Here is a 21,706-nt window from a genome sequence, read left to right on the forward strand (position 1 = left end):
ACCGGAATTTTGAGGCAGAATTTTCCTCCTGCAAAAAACCTCTGTGTGAACAGGGCCTAAGTGTAGTCAGTAAATTACGGTTGTTTCTAGGAACACCCACTAAAGCAACACAACTGCCTACACATGCAATCTGCACTGAGGTAACAAAATGACACTATCAGCCCTTGTATCCTTGGGGAAGCACGACAGCTCTCGACGTTCTGCTACAGGCCTCTAGTGTAACATGATACTAGCCTATAGTTCATCGCAGGCAGCGTCAAGCTGTCGGTACCCGTATGTCACATGCACCAATAGGAAATCTTCGTTTCTCCCAAACCTAAACGATTACGAGTCACGTGATATTTTCGCGCTCTCGTCTCTGTGTGCAGCTTTGCTTCATGTCTACTGAGGAGGAGATGACTGCTAGTGTCACTACGATACCTGAGGCTGCTGCTAGTGCTAGTAAAACTGCTGGCGAAGAAGCTGGGAATACAGCGGTGCCCCCGCCGCCTGTGGCCTCACAGAAGCTCGTTAAACTTCCTATGTCTCGGGTAAAGGCGCTGATGAAGTCCGATCCGGACGTGTCTCTAGCCAGTCAGGAGGCTGTGTTTATTATCAGCAAGGCAACGGTGAGAAGTGGACGCCACGTGTTCTGATTATGTGTAATGCTTCTAGCTGCCCGTCCTCCGTAACCGGAGCTGACTACTACTCGGGAACAAAGTCCTATTTCATTGTTGCTCATATGGATTCAGGATTTGTTGTTTAGTAGCCATTATGCATAACTACGTGTGAGCTGCCGTTCATGGAATAGCGTGAGCTCATGCAGACGTTCCCCTTAGGGTATGTTCACACGAGGGCGTCCGTAACGGATGAAATTACGGGGATGTTTCAGCCTGAAAACATCCCCGTAATTTCAGCCGTAACGGCATGTGCAGGCGCTTGAACGCCGCGTCCATTACGGACGTAATTGGCGCTGCTATTCATTGGAGTCAATGAATAACGGCTCCAATTACGGCCAAAGAAGTGACAGGTCACTTCTTTGATGCGGGCGTCAATTTACGCGCCGTCATTTGACAGCGGCGCGTAAATTACGCCTCGTGTGAACAGACAAACGTCTGCTCATTGCTTTCAATGGGCAGATGTTTGTCAGTGCTATTGAGGCGCTATTTTTGGACGTAATTCGGGGCAAAAACGCCCGAATTACGTCCGGAATTAGTGCGTGTGAACATACCCTTAGCGCACCAGGACGCATCGGTACGTCCTGCATTGAAGTGCTTTAAGGCACCGGGGCGTACTGGTGCGTCCTGGCTAAAAACTGTCACCCTGTCAAAGGACAAGGTGACAGAACTGTGCCGTCAACTGTTTGACAGTTGATCGGCACAGTAAGACGGCAGGGGACCATTCACAGCCGTCTCCTGCCGGCGATCGCTGTGATTGGTCAGTCAAAGCAGACTGACCAATCACAGCTCCATAGCTGAGCCAGAGCTATCACCGCCGGGAATCAGCTGTCCGACGCCCCTCTGCAACGGCCAGGACCGGAGCTAGGCTCCAATCCGTCCGATTAACCCCTTCGATGCACCGATCAACGTGATCGATGCATCGAAGTGTCTTGTAGCCTGTCGGCAACAACGATGGTTGCCACGGGCGCGGGTGTCAGCGGTTTGTCACAGCTGACATCGTGCCCTAACGGCCAGGACCGGAGCAAGTCTCCGATCTGGCCGATTAACCCCTTAGATCGTACCCTATGGTTGCTAATGACAACCATCGGCACCCGCGGGTGTTCCGATGGTTGATATGGCAACCATAGCCTAACAATCGCTTCCTAGTACGGAAGCCTACTAGGCCCCGCCGGGAGGCGAAGCCTAATAGGCTTGCTGTCAGTGAATAGCTGACAGCTCTAATACACTGCACTATGTAGGTAGTGCAGTGTAGTGTATTAGAATAGCGATCAGGGCTTCATGCCTTCAAGTTCCCTAGTGGGGAAAAAAAAAAGTTAAAACAAGTTAATAAAAATGTTTAAAAAAATAAGTTTCATGTTAAAAAACACTAACAGCCTTTTTTCCTATAATAAGTCTTTTATTATAGGAAAAAACAAAAAAAAAGTACACACGTGGTATCACCGCGTCCGTAACGACCCAAACTATAAAAATATCACGCTATTTTACCCGTATGGTGAACACCGTAAATTTTTTTTATAAAAAACTATTCCAGAATCGCTGTTTGTTAGTCGCTACCCCTCGCAAAACAGAATAAAAAAAGGGATCTAAAAGGTGCATGTACCCCAAAATTATACCATTAAAAAACGCAGCCCGTCCCGCAAAAAACAAGCCCTCCCACCGCTTTTTTGACGGAAAAATAAAAAAGCTATGGCTCTCAGAATATGGTGACACCAAAAATACATTATTTGAAACAAAAGTGATTTTATCGTGCAGACGCTTCAAAGCATAAGAAAAACTATATACATCTGGTATCGCCGTAATCGTACCGACCCACAGAATAGCGTAAAATTGTCATTCATAGCGCATGGCGAACGCTGTAAAAAAAGAAATGATAAAAAACATCAGAATTGCAGGTTTTTCGTCCCCTTGCTTGCCAAAAAAATGAAATACAAAGCGATCAAAAAATTGCATGTACCCCAAAATGGTACCAATGAAATCTACAGATTGTCCCGCAACAAATAAGCCCTCACACGGCTCCGGGGGAGAAAAAATAAAGACGTTTTGGCTCTCAGAATATGGCGATGCAAAATGTGCAAATTGTCCAAAAGCGGATAAGATCGGGCGCCATTTATCAGTGCGACACCGGCCACATATCTGCTTATTATTATTTATTTACCCAATTATTATACCCTCTTATTATTCCCTGGTGTACTCCGCACAGCTTACATGTGCCCCCACATCATAACTGAAATACCAGCAAAACCCCAAACAAAACAACTAGCGAGAAAAATCCACGCTCCAAAAGCCAAATGGCGCGTCCTGCAGCGTGCCCAAGCAGCAGTGTACGTCTACATATATGGCATCGCCATACCCGGGAGAACCCGCTTAACAATTTGAGGTATTTGTCTTCAGTGGCACGAACTGGGCACAAAATATTGTGCACTAAAATGGCATATACCTGTGGAAATTTGCAATTTTCACTTTGCACCATCCACTGAGCATTCATTTCTAATAGAAAAAAAACAAACCTGTGTGATCAAAATGCCTTGAGGGGTGCAGTTTCCAGAATGGGGGTCACTACTTGGGGGTTTGTTTTACTATTTGACCCCAGAGCTCTGCCATTGTGGGCTAATGCAGCGAAAATCACCAAAATAGGCCTCAAATGCGCCTTTCACTCCTAAACCCTGTCATATATCCAGGCAAATGATAAATGCCTTGACGGGTGTAGTTTACAAAATGGGGTCACTTCTCAGGGTTTTACACTCTACTCTGGTACCTAAGAACGCTCTGCAAATGCGACATAGCGCCCGTACACCAGTCCAGCAAAATCTGTGCTCTAAAAGCCACATGGCACTCCTTCCATTTTGAGCTCTGCCATGTGCCCAAACAGCAGTTTAGGGCCACACATGGGGTATTTCTGTACTCGGGAGAAATTGGGTAACAAATTATGTGTTGTTTTTTCTCCTATTACCCGTTGTGGGAAAAAAAAATTGGGTGCAAAACTACATATTTTTGGAAAAAAAAAAAATGTTTTCATTTTCACTGCCTCATTCTAATACAATCTATGAAACACCTGTGGGATCAAAATGTTCAGTACACCCCTAGATGATTACCCTGAGGGGTAAAGTTTCCAAAATGGAGTCACTTCTCAGGGGTTTCTACTGTACGGGTACCTCAGGGGCTCTGCAAATGCGACATGGCGCCCAAAAAACAATCAACCAAAATCTACATGCCAAGTAGCACTCCTGCCATTCTGAGGCCTGCGGTGTATCCAAGCAGCAGTTTATGACAACATATGGGGTATTGCCGTACTCGGGAGAAATTGCTTTACAATTGTTGGGGCGCTTTTTCTCTTTTATTCCTTGTGAAAATGAAAACAATTCAACATTTTAGTGGAAAGAATGTAGATTTTGATTTTCACTGCATAATCCCAATAATTCAGCAAAAAAACTGTGGGGTCAAAATGCTCACTATACCGTTGGATAAATTCCACGAAGGGAATAGTTTCCCAAATGGGGTAACTTTTGCCGGGTTTGCACTATTTTGGCCCCTCAGTGGCTTTGCAAATGTCACATGGGGCCGCAAACCATTCCAGCAAAACTTGAGCTCCAAAAGTCAAATGGCGCTTTGTCCTTTCTAACTTCCGCCATGTGTCCAAACAGCCGTTTTTCTGACGGCTAGCACCCTGACCCATTCATTTCAATGCGGCCATGCACACTTCAGTTTTTTTGACGGTCCCGTTGCTCCGTTCCGATCCAAAGTAGAGCATGTCCTACTTTGGTCCGAGGTTCCGTGACCGTGAGGCCCATGCAAGTCAATGGGGCTGTCAAAAAAACTGAAGGCACACGGAAGGCATCCGTGTGCCGTCCGTGTGTGACGGAGCCGTTGCGTAGCAACGGCCGGGCGGGCAGAAGTACATTACAGATATATTCCACTAATCGGCAGCCACTTGTCTCTATCAATCACTGATAGAGAAAAGAGGCTGCTGATTAAAAATAAAATAAAAAGCAGTTCATACGTACCCGGTCGTTGTCTTGGTGACGAGTCCCTCTTCTTCCTCCAGTCCGACCTTCCTGTATGACGCGGCAGCCTGTGATTGGCCGCAGAGGCGGTCATGTGGGATTAAGCATCATCCCTGGACCGCCACCACAGCCTGTGATTGGCTGCAGCGGTGACCTGCGATGAAACGTCATCCCTGGAGGCCGGAGAGGAGGGAAGTAAGTATGAACTTATTTTTTTATTTCATTAAAATTGTATTTTCTGAGCGCCGAGCATGGTACTGTCCAGGGTGCTGAGAGTTACCGCCGATCAATGCAGACCATTAACTCTTTCAGCACCTTGGACAGTACTATGCTCGGAAACTAGTGCACACGGCCGCTAAAACGGGCACACGGATCCATCAAAAACGGCCGTGAAAACCGTGTTGGAAGTGTGCACGAGGCCTAAGCGTGCTCAGCCCATTTAGTTAGGCTGTGCACATGAGAAGGGTAGAGGACAGTGCGGCATGCGCAGTAAGCAGCGACAACTCTCCCGGCTAATGCACAGATACGGTGCCAGGTGCAAGCTCAGTACATAAATCCAGCACCAGAACAAAGCTCAGAACATATATACAGCACCAGAACCAAGCTGAGTACATATATACATCCCCAGATCCAAGCTCGGTGCGTAAATAGCGCCGCCAGATCCAAGCTCGGTGCGTAAATAGCGCCCGCCGGAGCGAAGCTCGGTGCGTAAATAGCGCCCGCCAGATCCAAGCTCGGTGCGTAAATAGCGCCTGCCAGAGCGAAGCTCGGTGCGTAAATAGCGCCCGCCAGAGCGAAGCTCGGTGCGTAAATAGCGCCCGCCAGAGCGAAGCTCGGTGCGTAAATAGCGCCCGCCAGAGCCAAGCTCGGTGCGTAAATAGATCCCGCCAGAGCCAAGCTCGGTGCGTAAATAGCGCCGCCAGAGCGAAGCTCGGTACGTATATACAGCGCCAGTACAAATACAGCTCAGTACAGAGATAATTTGCAAATTTAGTTTAACCCCTGCCATATAAGTTTGTACGGAATAAAACTACAGCTCCCAGTATAGCCAGAACGATGGTAAGGATGTGCTGGGAGTTGCGGTTTCGCAAAAAAGAACGATACACACATCATCTCGCTGCAGATCATACAGTGACTACCGTACTAAGCAGTCACAGGGAGAATAAACATTTACATTTAGTGACTCACCGGTGACGACTTCTCAGATTCTAGTCGTTCTTTTATTCTTTACTTTTCCATCTCGTCCAGAACTCTATGATGCCTCCTGGCCATGACACATTTCTGCGGAAATGGGTCAATTTGCTCAATCAGATGTCTTTGTAAGCTCACTTTTTCAACATTTCTGCACCTGTAAATGAAGAGCAAATTCTTATGGTGCCACACCATATGCAACTAAATAGAATAGTATCATACACTGTGTCCCTGAATAGAATAGTGCTGCACACTGTGCCACTGAATATAATAGTGCTGCACACTGTGCCACTGAATATAATAGTGCTGCACACTGTGCCACTGAATATAATAGTGCTGCACACTGTGCCACTGAATATAATAGTGCTGCACACTGTGCCACTGAATATAATAGTGCTGCACACTGTGCCACTGAATATAATAGTGCTGCACACTGTGCCACTGAATATAATAGTGCTGCACACTGTGCCACTGAATATAATAGTGCTGCACACTGTGCCCCTGAATATAATAGTGCTACACACTGTGCCCCTGAATATAATAGTACCATATACTGTGCCCCTGGTTATAATAGTACTATACACTGTGCCCATGAATAACATTGTCAAACACTGTGAAGTAATGCACCACACACACTGCCCCCATAGATAGTGCCCCTCATAGAGCCCTCAGTAGATATTGTTCCCAGTAGAGCCCTCTATAGATAGTTCTCCCCATAGAGCCCACTGTAGATACTGCTCCCCATAGAGCCTTCTGTAGGTAGTAGTGTTCCCTATAGATAGTACCCCATGTAACGTTCCCTGCAGACAGGGCCCACTGTAGCGTTCCCTGTAGATAGTGCCCCCTGTGGCATTCACTGTAGCAATCCTTGGATAGAGCCCCCTGTGGCGTTCCCTGTGGATAGAGCCCCCTGTGGCGTTCCCTGTGGATAGAGCCCCCTGTGGCGTTCCCTGTGGATAGAGCCCCCTGTGGCGTTCCCTGTGGATAGAGCCCCCTGTGGCGTTCCCTGTGGATAGAGCCCCCTGTGGCGTTCCCTGTGGATAGAGCCCCCTGTGGCGTTCCCTGTGGATAGAGCCCCCTGTGGCATTCACTGTAGCAATCCTTGGATAGAGCCCCTATGGCGTTCCCTGTGGATAGAGCCCCCTGTGGCGTTCCCTGTGGATAGAGCCCCCTGTGGCGTTCCCTGTGGATAGAGCCCCCTGTGGCGTTCCCTGTGGATAGAGCCCCCTGTGGCGTTCCCTGTAGATAGTGCCCCCTGTGGCATTCACTGTAGCAATCCTTGGATAGAGCCCCTGTGGCGTTCCCTGTGGATAGAGCCCCCTGTGGCGTTCCCTGTGGATAGAGCCCCCTGTGGCGTTCCCTGTGGATAGAGCCCCCTGTGGCGTTCCCTGTGGATAGAGCCCCCTGTGGCGTTCCCTGTGGATAGAGCCCCCCTGTGGCGTTCCCTGTGGATAGAGCCCCCCTGTGGCGTTCCCTGTGGATAGAGCCCCCCTGTGGCGTTCCCTGTGGGTAGAGCCCCCCTGTGGCGTTCCCTGTGGGTAGAGCCCCCCTGTGGCGTTCCCTGTGGGTAGAGCCCCCCTGTGGCGTTCCCTGTGGGTAGAGCCCCCCTGTGGCGTTCCCTGTGGGTAGAGCCCCCCTGTGGCGTTCCCTGTGGGTAGAGCCCCCCTGTGGCGTTCCCTGTGGGTAGAGCCCCCCTGTGGCGTTCCCTGTGGATAGAGCCCCCCTGTGGCGTTCCCTGTGGATAGAGCCCCCCTGTGGCGTTCCCTGTGGATAGAGCCCCCCTGTGGCGTTCCCTGTGGATAGAGCCCCCCTGTGGCGTTCCCTGTGGATAGAGCCCCCCTGTGGCGTTCCCTGTGGATAGAGCCCCCCTGTGGCGTTCCCTGTGGATAGAGCCCCCCTGTGGCGTTCCCTGTGGATAGAGCCCCCCTGTGGCGTTCCCTGTGGATAGAGCCCCCCTGTGGCGTTCCCTGTGGATAGAGCCCCCCTGTGGCGTTCCCTGTGGATAGAGCCCCCCTGTGGCGTTCCCTGTGGATAGAGCCCCCCTGTGGCGTTCCCTGTGGATAGAGCCCCCCTGTGGCGTTCCCTGTGGATAGAGCCCCCCTGTGGCGTTCCCTGTGGATAGAGCCCCCCTGTGGCGTTCCCTGTGGATAGAGCCCCCCTGTGGCGTTCCCTGTGGATAGAGCCCCCCTGTGGCGTTCCCTGTGGATAGAGCCCCCCTGTGGCGTTCCCTGTGGATAGAGCCCCCCTGTGGCGTTCCCTGTGGATAGAGCCCCCCTGTGGCGTTCCCTGTGGATAGAGCCCCCCTGTGGCGTTCCCTGTGGATAGAGCCCCCCTGTGGCGTTCCCTGTGGATAGAGCCCCCCTGTGGCGTTCCCTGTGGATAGAGCCCCCCTGTGGCGTTCCCTGTGGATAGAGCCCCCCTGTGGCGTTCCCTGTGGATAGAGCCCCCCTGTGGCGTTCCCTGTGGATAGAGCCCCCCTGTGGCGTTCCCTGTGGATAGAGCCCCCCTGTGGCGTTCCCTGTGGATAGAGCCCCCCTGTGGCGTTCCCTGTGGATAGAGCCCCCCTGTGGCGTTCCCTGTGGATAGAGCCCCCCTGTGGCGTTCCCTGTGGATAGAGCCCCCCTGTGGCGTTCCCTGTGGATAGAGCCCCCCTGTGGCGTTCCCTGTGGATAGAGCCCCCCTGTGGCGTTCCCTGTGGATAGAGCCCCCCTGTGGCGTTCCCTGTGGATAGAGCCCCCCTGTGGCGTTCCCTGTGGATAGAGCCCCCCTGTGGCGTTCCCTGTGGATAGAGCCCCCCTGTGGCGTTCCCTGTGGATAGAGCCCCCCTGTGGCGTTCCCTGTGGATAGAGCCCCCCTGTGGCGTTCCCTGTGGATAGAGCCCCCCTGTGGCGTTCCCTGTGGATAGAGCCCCCCTGTGGCGTTCCCTGTGGATAGAGCCCCCCTGTGGCGTTCCCTGTGGATAGAGCCCCCCTGTGGCGTTCCCTGTGGATAGAGCCCCCCTGTGGCGTTCCCTGTGGATAGAGCCCCCCTGTGGCGTTCCCTGTGGATAGAGCCCCCCTGTGGCGTTCCCTGTGGATAGAGCCCCCCTGTGGCGTTCCCTGTGGATAGAGCCCCCCTGTGGCGTTCCCTGTGGATAGAGCCCCCCTGTGGCGTTCCCTGTGGATAGAGCCCCCCTGTGGCGTTCCCTGTGGATAGAGCCCCCCTGTGGCGTTCCCTGTGGATAGAGCCCCCCTGTGGCGTTCCCTGTGGATAGAGCCCCCCTGTGGCGTTCCCTGTGGATAGAGCCCCCCTGTGGATAGAGCCCCCCTGTGGATAGAGCCCCCCTGTGGATAGAGCCCCCCTGTGGATAGAGCCCCCCTGTGGATAGAGCCCCCCTGTGGATAGAGCCCCCCTGTGGATAGAGCCCCCCTGTGGATAGAGCCCCCCTGTGGATAGAGCCCCCCTGTGGATAGAGCCCCCCTGTGGCGTTCCCTGTGGATAGGGCCCACTGTGGATAGGGCCCCCTGTGGCGTTTACCTGTGGATAGGGCCCCCTGTGGCGTTTGCCTGTGGATAGGGCCCCCTGTGGCGTTTGCCTGTGGATAGGGGCCCCTATATGGTATCCCGTAGTTACCGTTCCCTATATGGTATCCCGTAGTTACCGTTCCCTATATGGTATCCCGTAGTTACCGTTCCCTATATGGTATCCCGTAGTTACCGTTCCCTATATGGTATCCCGTAGTTACCGTTCCCTATATGGTATCCCGTAGTTACCGTTCCCTATAGTTCCCTGTAGTATTTGTTTTTGTGTCTCCATATTTGAAGAAAGAACTTTTTTATTTTTCCGCTGATGCAGCTGTATGGGGGCTCTTTTTTTTGCGGGACGACTTGTAGTTTTTATTGGTACCATTCTGGAGTACATCTGACTTTTTGATCACTTTTTATCACATTGTTTTTAAAGGGAATGTGTCGCGAATTAAACCTTTTTTTTTTTTAAAGTGTCGTTACTTATTTCTATTATATTTTTTACGTTTTTTGCTGTATTTTTTTTTTCTTACACATGGTGGAAAGTATTAAAAACGTCATAATAATTTGACATGTTTTCCTATGTTGGCCACCAGGGGGAGCACTTCCCAGAATTGCAGCAAGGTGAATAAGGCAAAGCAACCTGACTCATCTGCTGTAAATGTGAGAGGAAATCTCACCCCCCCCCCTCCTACAAGCCAGGAAAAGGTGTCTTCAAATTGCTAAGCAGTGTCTGGCAGTCATTTTGGGTGTGATTCTGCAGCTGGCAGAAGTTATAAGACACACCAAAAGGCTATGGGTATGTTCACACGCTTACTAAACAAATGGAAAATAGCTCCTGATTTTCAGCCATTTTTTAATCAAACACTCGTTTTTTACGGCCGTTTTTGGAGCTGTTTTTCTATAAAGTCAATGAAAAACTGCTCCAAAAACGTCCCAAGAAGTGATGTGCACTTCATTTTGGCAGGCGTTTTTTTACGTGCTGGTTTTGGAAAACGACCACGTAAAAAACGCCCTATCGGAACAGAACGCCGTATTTCCCATTGAAACAATGGCCAGATGCTTGTAGGCATTCTGCTTCCGATTTTTCAGCTGAAAACATTGTGTGTGAACATACCCTTAGGATGATGAAAGTGAAGTGAATGATTTTTCAGTTGACCGATTCACACGCTGTGTATTTGACACTCTTATTTTTTTTGCACATTTTACGTGCCAAAAACCGCTTGATTACACTTTCTTTTGTGTGTGTGTGTGTGTGTGTGGTGCTCGCCGCTGATTCTTCAAAGCAGCTGATAAGCGGCTATGAAGTATCAGCGGCGACCGTGCACACCGCTCTGACACACACATACAGGAGAAGTCTTAAAGGGGTCGTCCAGGAAAACATGGCGCCGCACCTGTCCTCAGGTCGTGTGTAGTATTACAGCTCTGTCCTATTCACTTAAATGGAGCAGAAATGCAATACCAGACACAACCTGAGGACAGGTGCGGCGCTGTGTCTCCAATCCGGACACCCCTTCTGTACTGAGATGACCTGACGGGGGAGGCGGGTGTCAGAGCCACCCACCGCCATCACTGCAGACAGAACCACACAACTACGGCATTAGGGCAGGGCTTGTCCTGAGTGCACTGTCTCTTGTTATGGACAGATTTATAGTCACATGAACGCCATTTGATGAACCAGTAACCTAGGTCCAATCACATGACAGAGGGGGATCACCAAAAACCCTGTGCACCCTCAGCCCGTCCATCCAGCCCTTTCCTGGTTATATCTGCTTCTGGGAAAGCTGGGTGACCACCATTATCCCTCCTACTGGTGTGTGGTTGGGGATGTGACTAATGAACCTCTCACACTCCAGTAGGAGGGGTAGTGGTGGTCACCCAGCTTTCCTAGACCCCTGAACGGTAAATCTCTCTAGTTGTACTGAGACTGTTTGGGAATGCGACTAACGAACCTCTCTCTCGGCATAACAAGAGAGATCTATCATTCAGGGGTCTGGGAAAGCTGGGTACCACACTAACAGCGGTCATATTGTTTATCACCCAGCTTTCGCAGGACAGTTACATCATGTGTCCTTTATACAGAGTCTCCTGCACGACTACGGGGGGGGCCCTTCAGGGGTCACGAGAGCGGCGGTCTGTGAGAGAGAGGGACAGAAGCACACAGCTTACCTGTAGTGCAGCTGGTCTTCATGATGGCGCCTGCTATCTCCCTGCAAACAGCTGCTCTGCTGTGTGACTCTGACCTGCGTCTGCGCAGCACAGAGCCAGAGAGCAGAAGCAATGGACGGGAGCCGTTCATTGACTCCTATGCATTGTAGCTGCCGTATTCCATCTCTGTATGTGTCGTTAATCGAAACATACAGAGATGAAAAAAAAATGGCATCCCCCATAGAGAAGTAAAAGAAAGAAAAAAATAAAAAAGTACAACACAAAAACACAAATAAATAAAATTTAGGCAGGATTCACAGAAAACAGCAATTTTTGCATTGTTTTTTATTTGATCTTTTTACGTCGCTCGCTGAGCGGGTTAAATGTAATAACTTTATAGTTGGGCTCGTTACGGACTCGGCGATACCAAATATGTGTAACTTCTTTTTTTTTTCATTTTTTTTCTGTTTTTTTTAAAATAATAAATCCGTTTGTAAGGGGAAAAATTGGGTTCTTAATTTTTTTTTTTCTTTTCACCTTTTTTATTTATTAAGCTTTTTTTAACTTTTTTGTTTTTTTACCAGTCCCACTAGGGGACTTCACTATGCGATCGTCCGATCGCTATTATAATACACTGCAATACTTCTGTATTGCTGTGTATTACTGCCTGTCGGTGTGAAACGGACAGGCATCTGCTAGGCCATGCCTCTGGCATGGCCTAACAGGCATTAACTGGGGCAGACCTGGGGGCCTTTGTTACACACGCAGGGCGTACTTACAGCACAGCAAAGGGTTATCTCGCTGTAAACTGTCATTTACAGCGCGATCTAGCGAGATTATGCTTGCTCGGCTGTAAGTACCACACAACGTTACCGAAGTGTCGGGATTGTGAATAGACATCCCGTCCTAGCTGGAAGTAATGTCTATTCACTGTCAAGACACTTCAGTAACGTTAATATGTAAGTAAGTGACTGCACATACTGATCTAGCAAGATCACTATGCGCTTATTACATGAATGGAGAGAAGTGATTGGTCAGCGTCATACACTCCTCTTTACAACGCCCACATGGTCAAAAAGTTGGGCATTAAGAAAGTAATTAGCATAAAGCTAAAATAGCTAATAACGTGGTGAAAATAGATCGTTTTTCTAAATAAAAAACACTGCTGCCACCTACATTACAGTGCCCATCTCATTATGTAGTAGATAGGGCACTTATAATGTGGTGATAAAGCGATGATGAAGGTAATATACAGCAATGATGGGGTTATATACAGGGATCCCCACCATCATCCCTGTGTATAACCCCTATCATCTGTGTATATACCGTTGGGGTGAGCACAGTCTGCTCGCCGTGGGCATTGAGGCCAAACAAGAAGTACCGTATTTTTCGGACTATAAGACGCAGTTTTTAGCAAGAATAACTCTTGCTAAAAAGTCCCTGGGTCTTATAGTCGGCAGTCAAGAGAACCGGCAGCTCTGGGTTCCCTGACCGCTCCTTAACCCCTTCCCGACCCGTGATGTGCTGAGCCCGCTCCATACACTGCAGGTATCAGCTTCTGACACGCTGCTCTAAAGGCCAGGTACAGCGATGGCGCTGTTCCTGGACGTTTAACTAGTTAAATGCTGCGGTCAATAGCGAACGCTGCATTTATATTGGTTTTCCCATGAAGGAGATTTATAACATATCCACAGGATATGTCATAAATTTCAGATAGATGCGGGTCCCATCTCTGGGACCCGCATCTATCTCTAGAATGGGGACCCCTAAACCCAGTTCTATCTTACCCGTCTCCGCTGTCTTCCGGCCACTTCCTGGTCACATGGTCGAGTTACGGACACCACGCAGGTTTCATAACTCCCATAGAACTGAATAATATTTTCGGAAACCGCATAGCATGCTACGCTGCTTCTGTAACTGCCATTGACTACTATGGGAGTTACGGAAACAGAGTAGCTCAGCGAGTTGCGCTGTTTCCGTAACTCATCCATGTAGTGCAGTGTATTGTACCAGCGATCTAATGATCGCTGGTCCAAGTCCCCTAGGGAAACTAATAAAATGTGTAAAAAAAAAAAGAAAAGTTAGATACATTTTCTGGAGTGTAATCATTTTTTAAAAGTTAAAAAAACAACCCATTTTTCCCAAAGCACGATGTAAAAATAATAAAAAAAAATTGGTATCGCTGTGTCCGTAAAAGTCCAAAACTATTACAATATAGCATTATTTCGCACAGTTAATGGCGTAAAAAATAATAATTTAAAACCCCAGAATCGTTGTCTTTTGGTCACCATAGCGCTAAAAATAATGAAATAAAAAGTGAGAAAAAAAAATCTACAGCTTGTTCCGCAAGAAATAAGCCCTCGCACCGCTTAAACGATGGAAAAATATAAGTTATGGCTCTCAGAATGTGGTGAAACTGAACAAATTATTTTTTTTAACCAATAGTTTTTTTCTTTGTAAAAGAAGTCAAATATAATTTTTTTTTCCTATTTTTTTGTTGACTAAAATCTGGGTGCGTCTTATAGTACGAAAAATACGGTAAATTGGGGTGGGCTGAAACGCCGTTCTATGCCAGAAGTGCAGTGGAACCTGAAAATATGCACAAAGCTACACAGACCGGAGGAGCAGAGGAATCTCCTCCACTTGTCAATGGAACGTTGTTAGGCGAGTATGTATTTAACTTTTTTTTTTATTAGGCACTATTGGTGGTGACAGGCAGAGAGGGATGTAAGGCCGTGTTCGGTCCGTAATATACGGTCCGCATGTCCCGGACCGAGCACAGTGCAGGGAGCCGGGCTCCTAGCATCATACTTATCTATGATGCTAGGTGTCCCTGCCTCTCCACGGAACTACTGTCCCGTACTGAAAACATGATTACAATGCGAGACATTTGTCCCGCAGCGAGGCAGTGACACCTAGCATCATAGATAAGTATGATGCTAGGAGCCCGGCTCCCTGCACTGTGCTCGGTCCGGGACGTGGACTGCATATCACGGATTGAACACGGTCGTGTGCATGGGGCCTTAGTGCACGCAGCTCATCGTTGATGATAGATTCTGTTAACCTGTTCCCTGCCGGGGAGCACAGAAGTTATACATTTTTCCAATTGTATTTCTGATAAACTATTTGCAGAGGTTAAAAGTTGTGAAGTTACGTACAATTATTATAGCAATATATGTTAAAGTTATTTTATATAATGAAAATGTTTTAAATTATCTCTTGGTATTACTGTTCAATAAACAGAAAAAAATAAGGAAATCGAAAATCGCCTATAGTGTCGAAAAAAAATATCTAGATTTTATTTTTGGGCAAAATTGCCTAGGCGTAGCATGCAAAAAGGGTGTGGCCTAAAAAGTTTTATTAAAGAGGCTCTGTCACCAGATTTTGCAACCCCTATCTCCTATTGCAGCAGATAGGCGCTGTAATGTAGATTACAGTAACGTTTTTATTTTTTAAAAACGAGCATTTTTGGCTAAGTTATGACCATTTTTGTATTTATGCAAATGAGGCTTGCAAAAGTACAACTGGGCGTGTTTACAGTAAAAGTACAACTGGGCGTGTATTATGTGCGTACATCGGGGCGTGTTTACTACTTTTACTAGCTGGGCGTTCTGATGAGAAGTATCATCCACTTCTCTTCACAACGCCCAGCTTCTGGCAGTGCAGACACAGCCGTGTTCTCGAGAGATCACGCTGTGACGTCACTCACAGGTCCTGCATCGTGTCGGACGAGTGAGGACACATCGGCACCAGAGGCTACAGATGATTCTGCAGCAGCGTCGGCATTTGCAGGTAAATCGATGTAGCTACTTACCTGCAAACGCTGATGCTGCTGCAGAATCAACTGTAGCCTCTGGTGCCGATGTGGCCGACACGATGCAGGACCTGTGAGTGACGTCACAGATCTGCACTGCCAGAAGCTGGGCGTTCTGAAGAGAAGTGGATGATGCAAGCCTCATTTGCATAAATACAAAAATGGCCATAACTTGGCCAAAAATGCTCGTTTTTTAAAAATAAAAACGTTACTGTAATCTACATTGCAGCGCCTATCTGCTGCAATAGCAGATAGGGGTTGCAAAATCTGGTGACAGAGCCTCTTTAATCATAATCGAGACTAAATGTTCAATTAATTGTGATTTTGATTTAGGTTATAATCGCCAAGCCCTAGCACCAGCATCTCATGCAGGTTTTGGCCTCTACGGTATATGATGGATGATAAATCAGTTATACTTGGTGTAAATCTGTATCTGCCAATATCTCCTTGAGATGCTCTTAACTTCTGATACATGGGTGTCATAGGTGCCAATACACATGATCACTCTGGATGAATACGTCTTGGTGAAGTTGAAAGGAAGCTCAATACTACACAGGATTCTTGAGCTAGAAACCGTTTAGTTTTCTTGTTGCACAACATGTACATAACTATATGGCTTTAGGAATACAGAACTGTAGTATTCTAATATATATTGATTTATGCTTTGTTTTTCACAGGAATTATTCATTGAAACTATTGCCAAAGATGCATATGTATATGCTCAAAGAGGAAAAAGAAAAACCCTTCAGCGGAAGGACCTAGGTACAGATTTTTGTATTTTCTTATTAAATTCTCAAATAGTTTATTTCAAAACCGCACAATAAGGCCTCATTCACACGAGCCTGGCGTTTTTGCGCACGCAAAAACGCGGCGTTTTGTGTGTGCAAAAGCCACTTAACCGCTCCGTGTGGCAGCAGCATATGATAGGCGGCTGCGTTCTTTTCGCGCAGCTGCCATCATAATGACACTCCATTTGGATGTTTGTAAACAGAAAAGCACGTGGTGCTTTTCTGTTTTCATTCATCCTTTTGACAGCTGTTGCGCGAATCACGCTGTTCGCACGGAAGTGCTTCCGTGCGACATGCGTGGTTTTCACGCACCCATTGACTTCAATGGGTGCGTGATTCACGCAAAACGCCAAAAGAACGGACATGTCGTGACTTTTTTTCAGCGGACTCACAGTAAAAATCACGCACATGTCTGCACGGCCCCATAGACTAATATAGGTCCGTGCGACGCGCGTGAAAAGCACGCGCGTTGCACGGACGTGATTCCCGTTCGTCTGAATAAAGCCTAAGACAGAGCTGACATCAGGAAATCACAGCAATGTAAGACAAAACAATGCGTCTGCAAAGGCATATACAACCAGATAGTAAGAAAACATCTAAGCAGTTAACATCACTGCAAGTATTGTACAATGGGGTATAAGGTAGAAATAATAACCTATAAGCATATAGCCAGCAGACACAGAAAGAACACACCAAAAATTCAAACAGTTTCCATTCGTATACAATGAAGTAATGTACGTGAAATCTACAGGTAGATTTATATATAACAGCCAATCGGGACCATCTGCTATACGGACATGGAGACCAAAATATAAAAGAGTTATCGTATTAGTTACCACTACTTGATGCTGACAAAGCATGGCTAGGGGGTGAGTCAGAGTTTTCCCTGGGTGGGACAAATAGTAGCAGGAGATTGTAACCATCAATCCCAAATTTTAGTAAACTGAAGAGGACTGTTCCTATGCTGATATATCCATTTCTTTTGTGGCAACATATGACCAATAATGGCTAAGCATTCCACAAGGTGTGTGTGTCCCGCTGATTCTTCAAAACAGCTGATAAGCGGCTATGAAGTATCAGCGGCGCCCGTGCACACTCCGCTCTGACACACACACGGGAAAAGTCTTAAAGGGGTCGTCCAGGAAAACATGGCGCCACACCTGTCCTCAGGTCGTGTGTGGTATTACAGCTCTGTCCTATTCACTTCAATGGAGGTGAACTGTAATACCAGACACAACCTGAGGACAGGTGCGGCGCTGTGGCTCCAATCCGGACACTCCTTCTGTCCTGAGATGACCTGACGGGGGAGGCGGGTGTCAGAGCCACCCACCGCCATCACTGCAGACAGAAGCACACAACTACGGCATGAGGGCAGGGCTTGTCCTGAGTGCACTGTCTCTTGTTATGGACAGATTTATAGTCACATGAACCCCATCTGATGAACCGGTAACCTAGGTCCAATCACATGACAGAGGGGGATCACCAAAAACCCTGTGCACCCTCAGCCCGTCCATCCAGCCCTTTCCTGGTTATATCTGCTTCTGGGAAAGCTCGGTGACCACTAATACCCCTCCTACTGGTGTGTGGTTGGGGATGTGACTAATGAACCTCTCACACTCCAGTAGGAAGGGTAATGGTGGTCACCCAGCTTTCCCAGACTCCATAACGATAAATCTCTAGTTGTGCTGAGACTGTTTGGGGATGTGACTAATGAACCTCTCAGTCTCAGCACAACTAGAGAGATTTATCGTTCAGGGGTCTGGGAAAGCTGGGTGACCACCATTACCCCTCCTACTGGAGTGTGTTTGGGGATGTGACTAATGAACCTCTCACACTCCAGTAGGAGGGGTAATGGTGGTCACCAAGCTTTCCCAGACCCCTCAACGGTAAATCTCTAGTTGTACTGAGACTGTTTTGGAATGTGACTAATGAACCTCTCAGTCTCAGCACAACTAGAGAGATTTATTATTCAGGGGTTTGGGAAAGCTGGGTACCACACTAACAGCGGGCATATTGTTTATCACCCAGCTTTCCCAGGACAGTTACATCATGTGTCCTTTATACAGGGTCCTGCACGACTACAGGGGGCCCGGGTGGGCGGTCTGTGAGAGAAGAGGGACAGACCGAGACATACATCTTACCAGTGCAGCTGGTCTTCATGATGGTGCCTGCTATCTCCCTGCAAACAGCTGCTCTGCTGTGTGACTCTGACCTGCATCTGCGCAGTACAGAGCAGAGGCAATGGACGGGAGCCGTTCATTGACCCCTATGCACTGTAGCTGCCGTATTCCATCTCGGTATGTGTCGTTAATCGACACATACAGAGATGAAAAAAAAATGGCAGCCCCCATAGAGAAGTAAAAGAAAGAAAAAAAAAAAAAAAGTAGAAAGAAAAACACAAATAAATAAAATTTATTTTAATGACATACTAAAAGCAATATTATATAAAAAAATAAATTTCCGCAGCACCTTGCCTTTAAGTGATGAGAGCGTAGATGCCCTGAATTTACAGGAAAGAAGGTCGTAGAAAGTGGAAATTAACCTTCTATTAGGATGAGAAAGTATAAAACTAGGAAGTGAAAACCCACGATACGTCATCTCTGCCGGGCCCAAATGAGTCTGGATAGCATGTTTAACTCGCAAGTGGGAGAGGGGGAAAGAGAATACTCTTCCTGTAATTCTCGAAAGGACTTAAAGAGGCTCTGTCACCACATTATAAGTGCCCTATCTCATACATAAGGAGATGGGCGCTATAATGTAGGTGACAGTAGTGCTTTTTATTGAGAAAAACTATTTTCACCACGTTATTAGCGATGATTAGATTTATGCTAATGAGTTGCTTAATGTCCAAGTGGGCGTTGAATAGAGGAGTGTATGACGCTGACCAATCAGCGTCATACACTTCTCTCCGTTCATTTAGTCAGCGCATAGGGACCCTTTTAGATCGCTATGTGCTGTCTTATACTAACACATTAAGAATACTTAAGTGTTTAGACAGTGAATAGACATTCCACGGGATGTCTATTCACAATCTCTGCACTTCGTTACTGTTTCTGTGGTAGTTACAGCAGAGTAAGCGTAATCTCGTAATTTGTCATCTACAGCTTAATCTCGCGAGATCACGCTTCCTCTGCTGTAACTACCACCGACAGAGTAACGAAGTGCAGAGATTGTGAATAGACATCCCGTGGAATGTGTGGTCGCCCCTTAGTGCGGATCAGTGACCGCCATCACTGATCGCTCTGTGCGCTCAATTTTTGGCACAGGACTTTTCTTTTCTGTTTTCTGTACCATCTCCCTGTGCGCCGCCTGCGGCCACGGAGTGCCGATCAGTGACCGCCATCACTGATCAGCATCTGTGGTAATTTTTTTGGACTTTTTTTGTTTTTTTGTACCCAGGTCATTATGCAATCAACCAAATTAATACATCAGTACTTTACAGACCCAAGAATGTATTGCCCTCATAACAATTCTCCCTACCCCCAACTCCCCCCTCCAACCCCCAGCCGTCCTTTTCGCTACAGGTTTCCATGCCCTATCCCCCACTCTTCCAGATTTCCAATCCCCTCCTCTCTCCAACTCCCTATGAACTCCCCTCCATCTGTACTTCAAGACCCTAGTGTGGAGCCCCTCCTCCCCCATCAGACCTCTACTGTGCCCCATGTGTCAGTGTAGTCCCCTTGACCCTCTTGCCAGCTTAGCCTAGAACAGTCGCGCGGAGTGTCAGGAGTTCCGAGGAAGCCCACCCAGAGTGATCTATCCACCTAGCCCATTGCTTTTCAGATTTATTCTTGGACCCCCTCTTGGAGTATATCCTGTACTCCATCAGGACCTGATGGTTAATTGCAATTATAATTTCCTGTTTCGAGGGTGGTTCCGCATCCAGCCAGTGTTTGGCAATACCCTTCCTAACCTGATATAGTATTTTCGCAATTGCCAAGCAGTGTAGCCTATCCCCTTCCAAATCTCCAACATACCCTAGCAACATTACCATGGGATCCAACGGAATCTGTACCTGGAACACTCGCCCCAGTAACTCCGACATTTCTGCCCATAGAGTCCCCAAGATCCCACATGACCAGAACATGTGAAAGATGTCCGCTTTTTCGTCTGGGCACCGAAGGCATCTGGCATTCGCCCTTAATCCCATGCTTTTCGGAACCCAGGGGGTCCTATATACCCTATGTATCAAAAATAATTGGGACCTCCTGTGCGCTACATTAAGAGACAGAGTACATGATGACGCCAAGACAGCCTCCCAGCGTTCCTCGGGAATAGGGCCCACATCTCTTTCCCACTTAGCCTTGACTGGTGCCATAAGATCACCCAGATGTTCTGGCAGTAGCCTGCGATAGACCAACGAAATCAACCCACGTGATGTAACCGCTTTTGCGACATGTTCCAACACTCCCGTTGCATGAATCATCAAGTCTACCCTTGCAGCTTGCGTCTGTACCGCATGCCGAATCTGCAGATACTGATAAAACATGTGGGAGTCCAGCTGAAACCCCTCCCTTAGTTGCTGAAAGGATTTGAATGTGTCCCCCTTGTACAACTGGCTCAATCTAATAATGCCTCGCTGTTCCCATCCCTGCATCCCTTCCAATGAGTACAATTCCCACAGATAGGGGTTCCGCCAAAGTGGGGTATATTTATTGCATTCCCCTATCTCCAACAATTGCTTGCATTGCCACCATATCTTATGCAGGGTGGGTCGATTACTCGCCAGCCTCTTATAACTGTGTGCTTCCAGTCATGCCAGCTGATTTTCCCCACCCCCCAGATATGCTAAAATACGTGCACATTACCCCCAGGTTTCCTCCTGCTCCCACCCCCAGACACTGAGTATCCAAGTAATACACCCATGCATTGGGTAGAGCCAGACCCCCCTCCTCCTTAGGCAATTGCAGCTTCTCTAGTTTAATCCTGGGCACCCCCCTTTTCCACACTAGGTTTCTAAAAAGGTTATTCAGCCCTCTGAACCAATATTTGGGGATCCACACCGGGGAGTTATGTATGACGTACAACACCTGAGGCATTAGGATCATTTTAATCAAATTTGTCCTACCCAGAGCAGATAGCGGGAGCTTATTCCAAGCCTCCACTTTGGCCTTTAGCTTTGCCAGCATTGGAACCACATTCAGAGACATATAGTCCTGCACTTTTACCGTCACCTGAACCCCGAGATACTTAAACTGCGTGACAACCGGCATTACCACTTCTCCCTCCCTAGGCTGGACAGCTCCCGGATCCAAGAACATAAGAGCAGATTTCGACCAGTTAATGAGTAATCCAGAGTATTTCCCAAAGCGTTTGATCAGGGCCATAACTATCGGCAAGGTGCGCTCGGTATCCGCCAAGAACAGCATATCATCCTCGTACAGTGCGATTCGCTCCTCCACTCCCCCATATTTTAACCCCTGTATGTCCGCATGTTGGCGAACCGCACATGCCAATGGTTCTACCGCCAGCGGAAATAACAGTGGGGACAAGGGACAACCCTGGCGAGTTCCCCGCGCCTGTGCAAACCGATCAGAGAAGGCCCCATTCACCCGTATTTTCGCCATTGGAGCTACGTATAACAGCCTTACCCATTTGATAA

General features: G+C 48.0%; 1 protein-coding gene across 2 annotated transcripts in view; it reads left to right on the forward strand.

Annotated features, from left to right (window-relative positions):
- Window positions 1–300: 300 nt before the first annotated feature.
- The window catches only part of POLE4 (DNA polymerase epsilon 4, accessory subunit), a 57,749-nt gene continuing 36,343 nt past the window's right edge, over window positions 301–21,706 (forward strand). The window contains exons 1-2 of one of the 2 annotated variants that reach the window (XM_075850230.1): window positions 301–608; window positions 15,994–16,078. In XM_075850230.1, the coding sequence (XP_075706345.1) occupies window positions 378–608; window positions 15,994–16,078 (316 nt within the window). In that variant the 5' untranslated portion in view covers window positions 301–377. The remainder of the gene's footprint in view (window positions 609–15,993; window positions 16,079–21,706) is intronic. The other variant, XM_075850237.1, reaches the window with a different exon arrangement.

Source organism: Rhinoderma darwinii, chromosome 1, assembly GCF_050947455.1.
Source record: "Rhinoderma darwinii isolate aRhiDar2 chromosome 1, aRhiDar2.hap1, whole genome shotgun sequence".
NCBI lineage: Eukaryota > Metazoa > Chordata > Amphibia > Anura > Rhinodermatidae > Rhinoderma > Rhinoderma darwinii.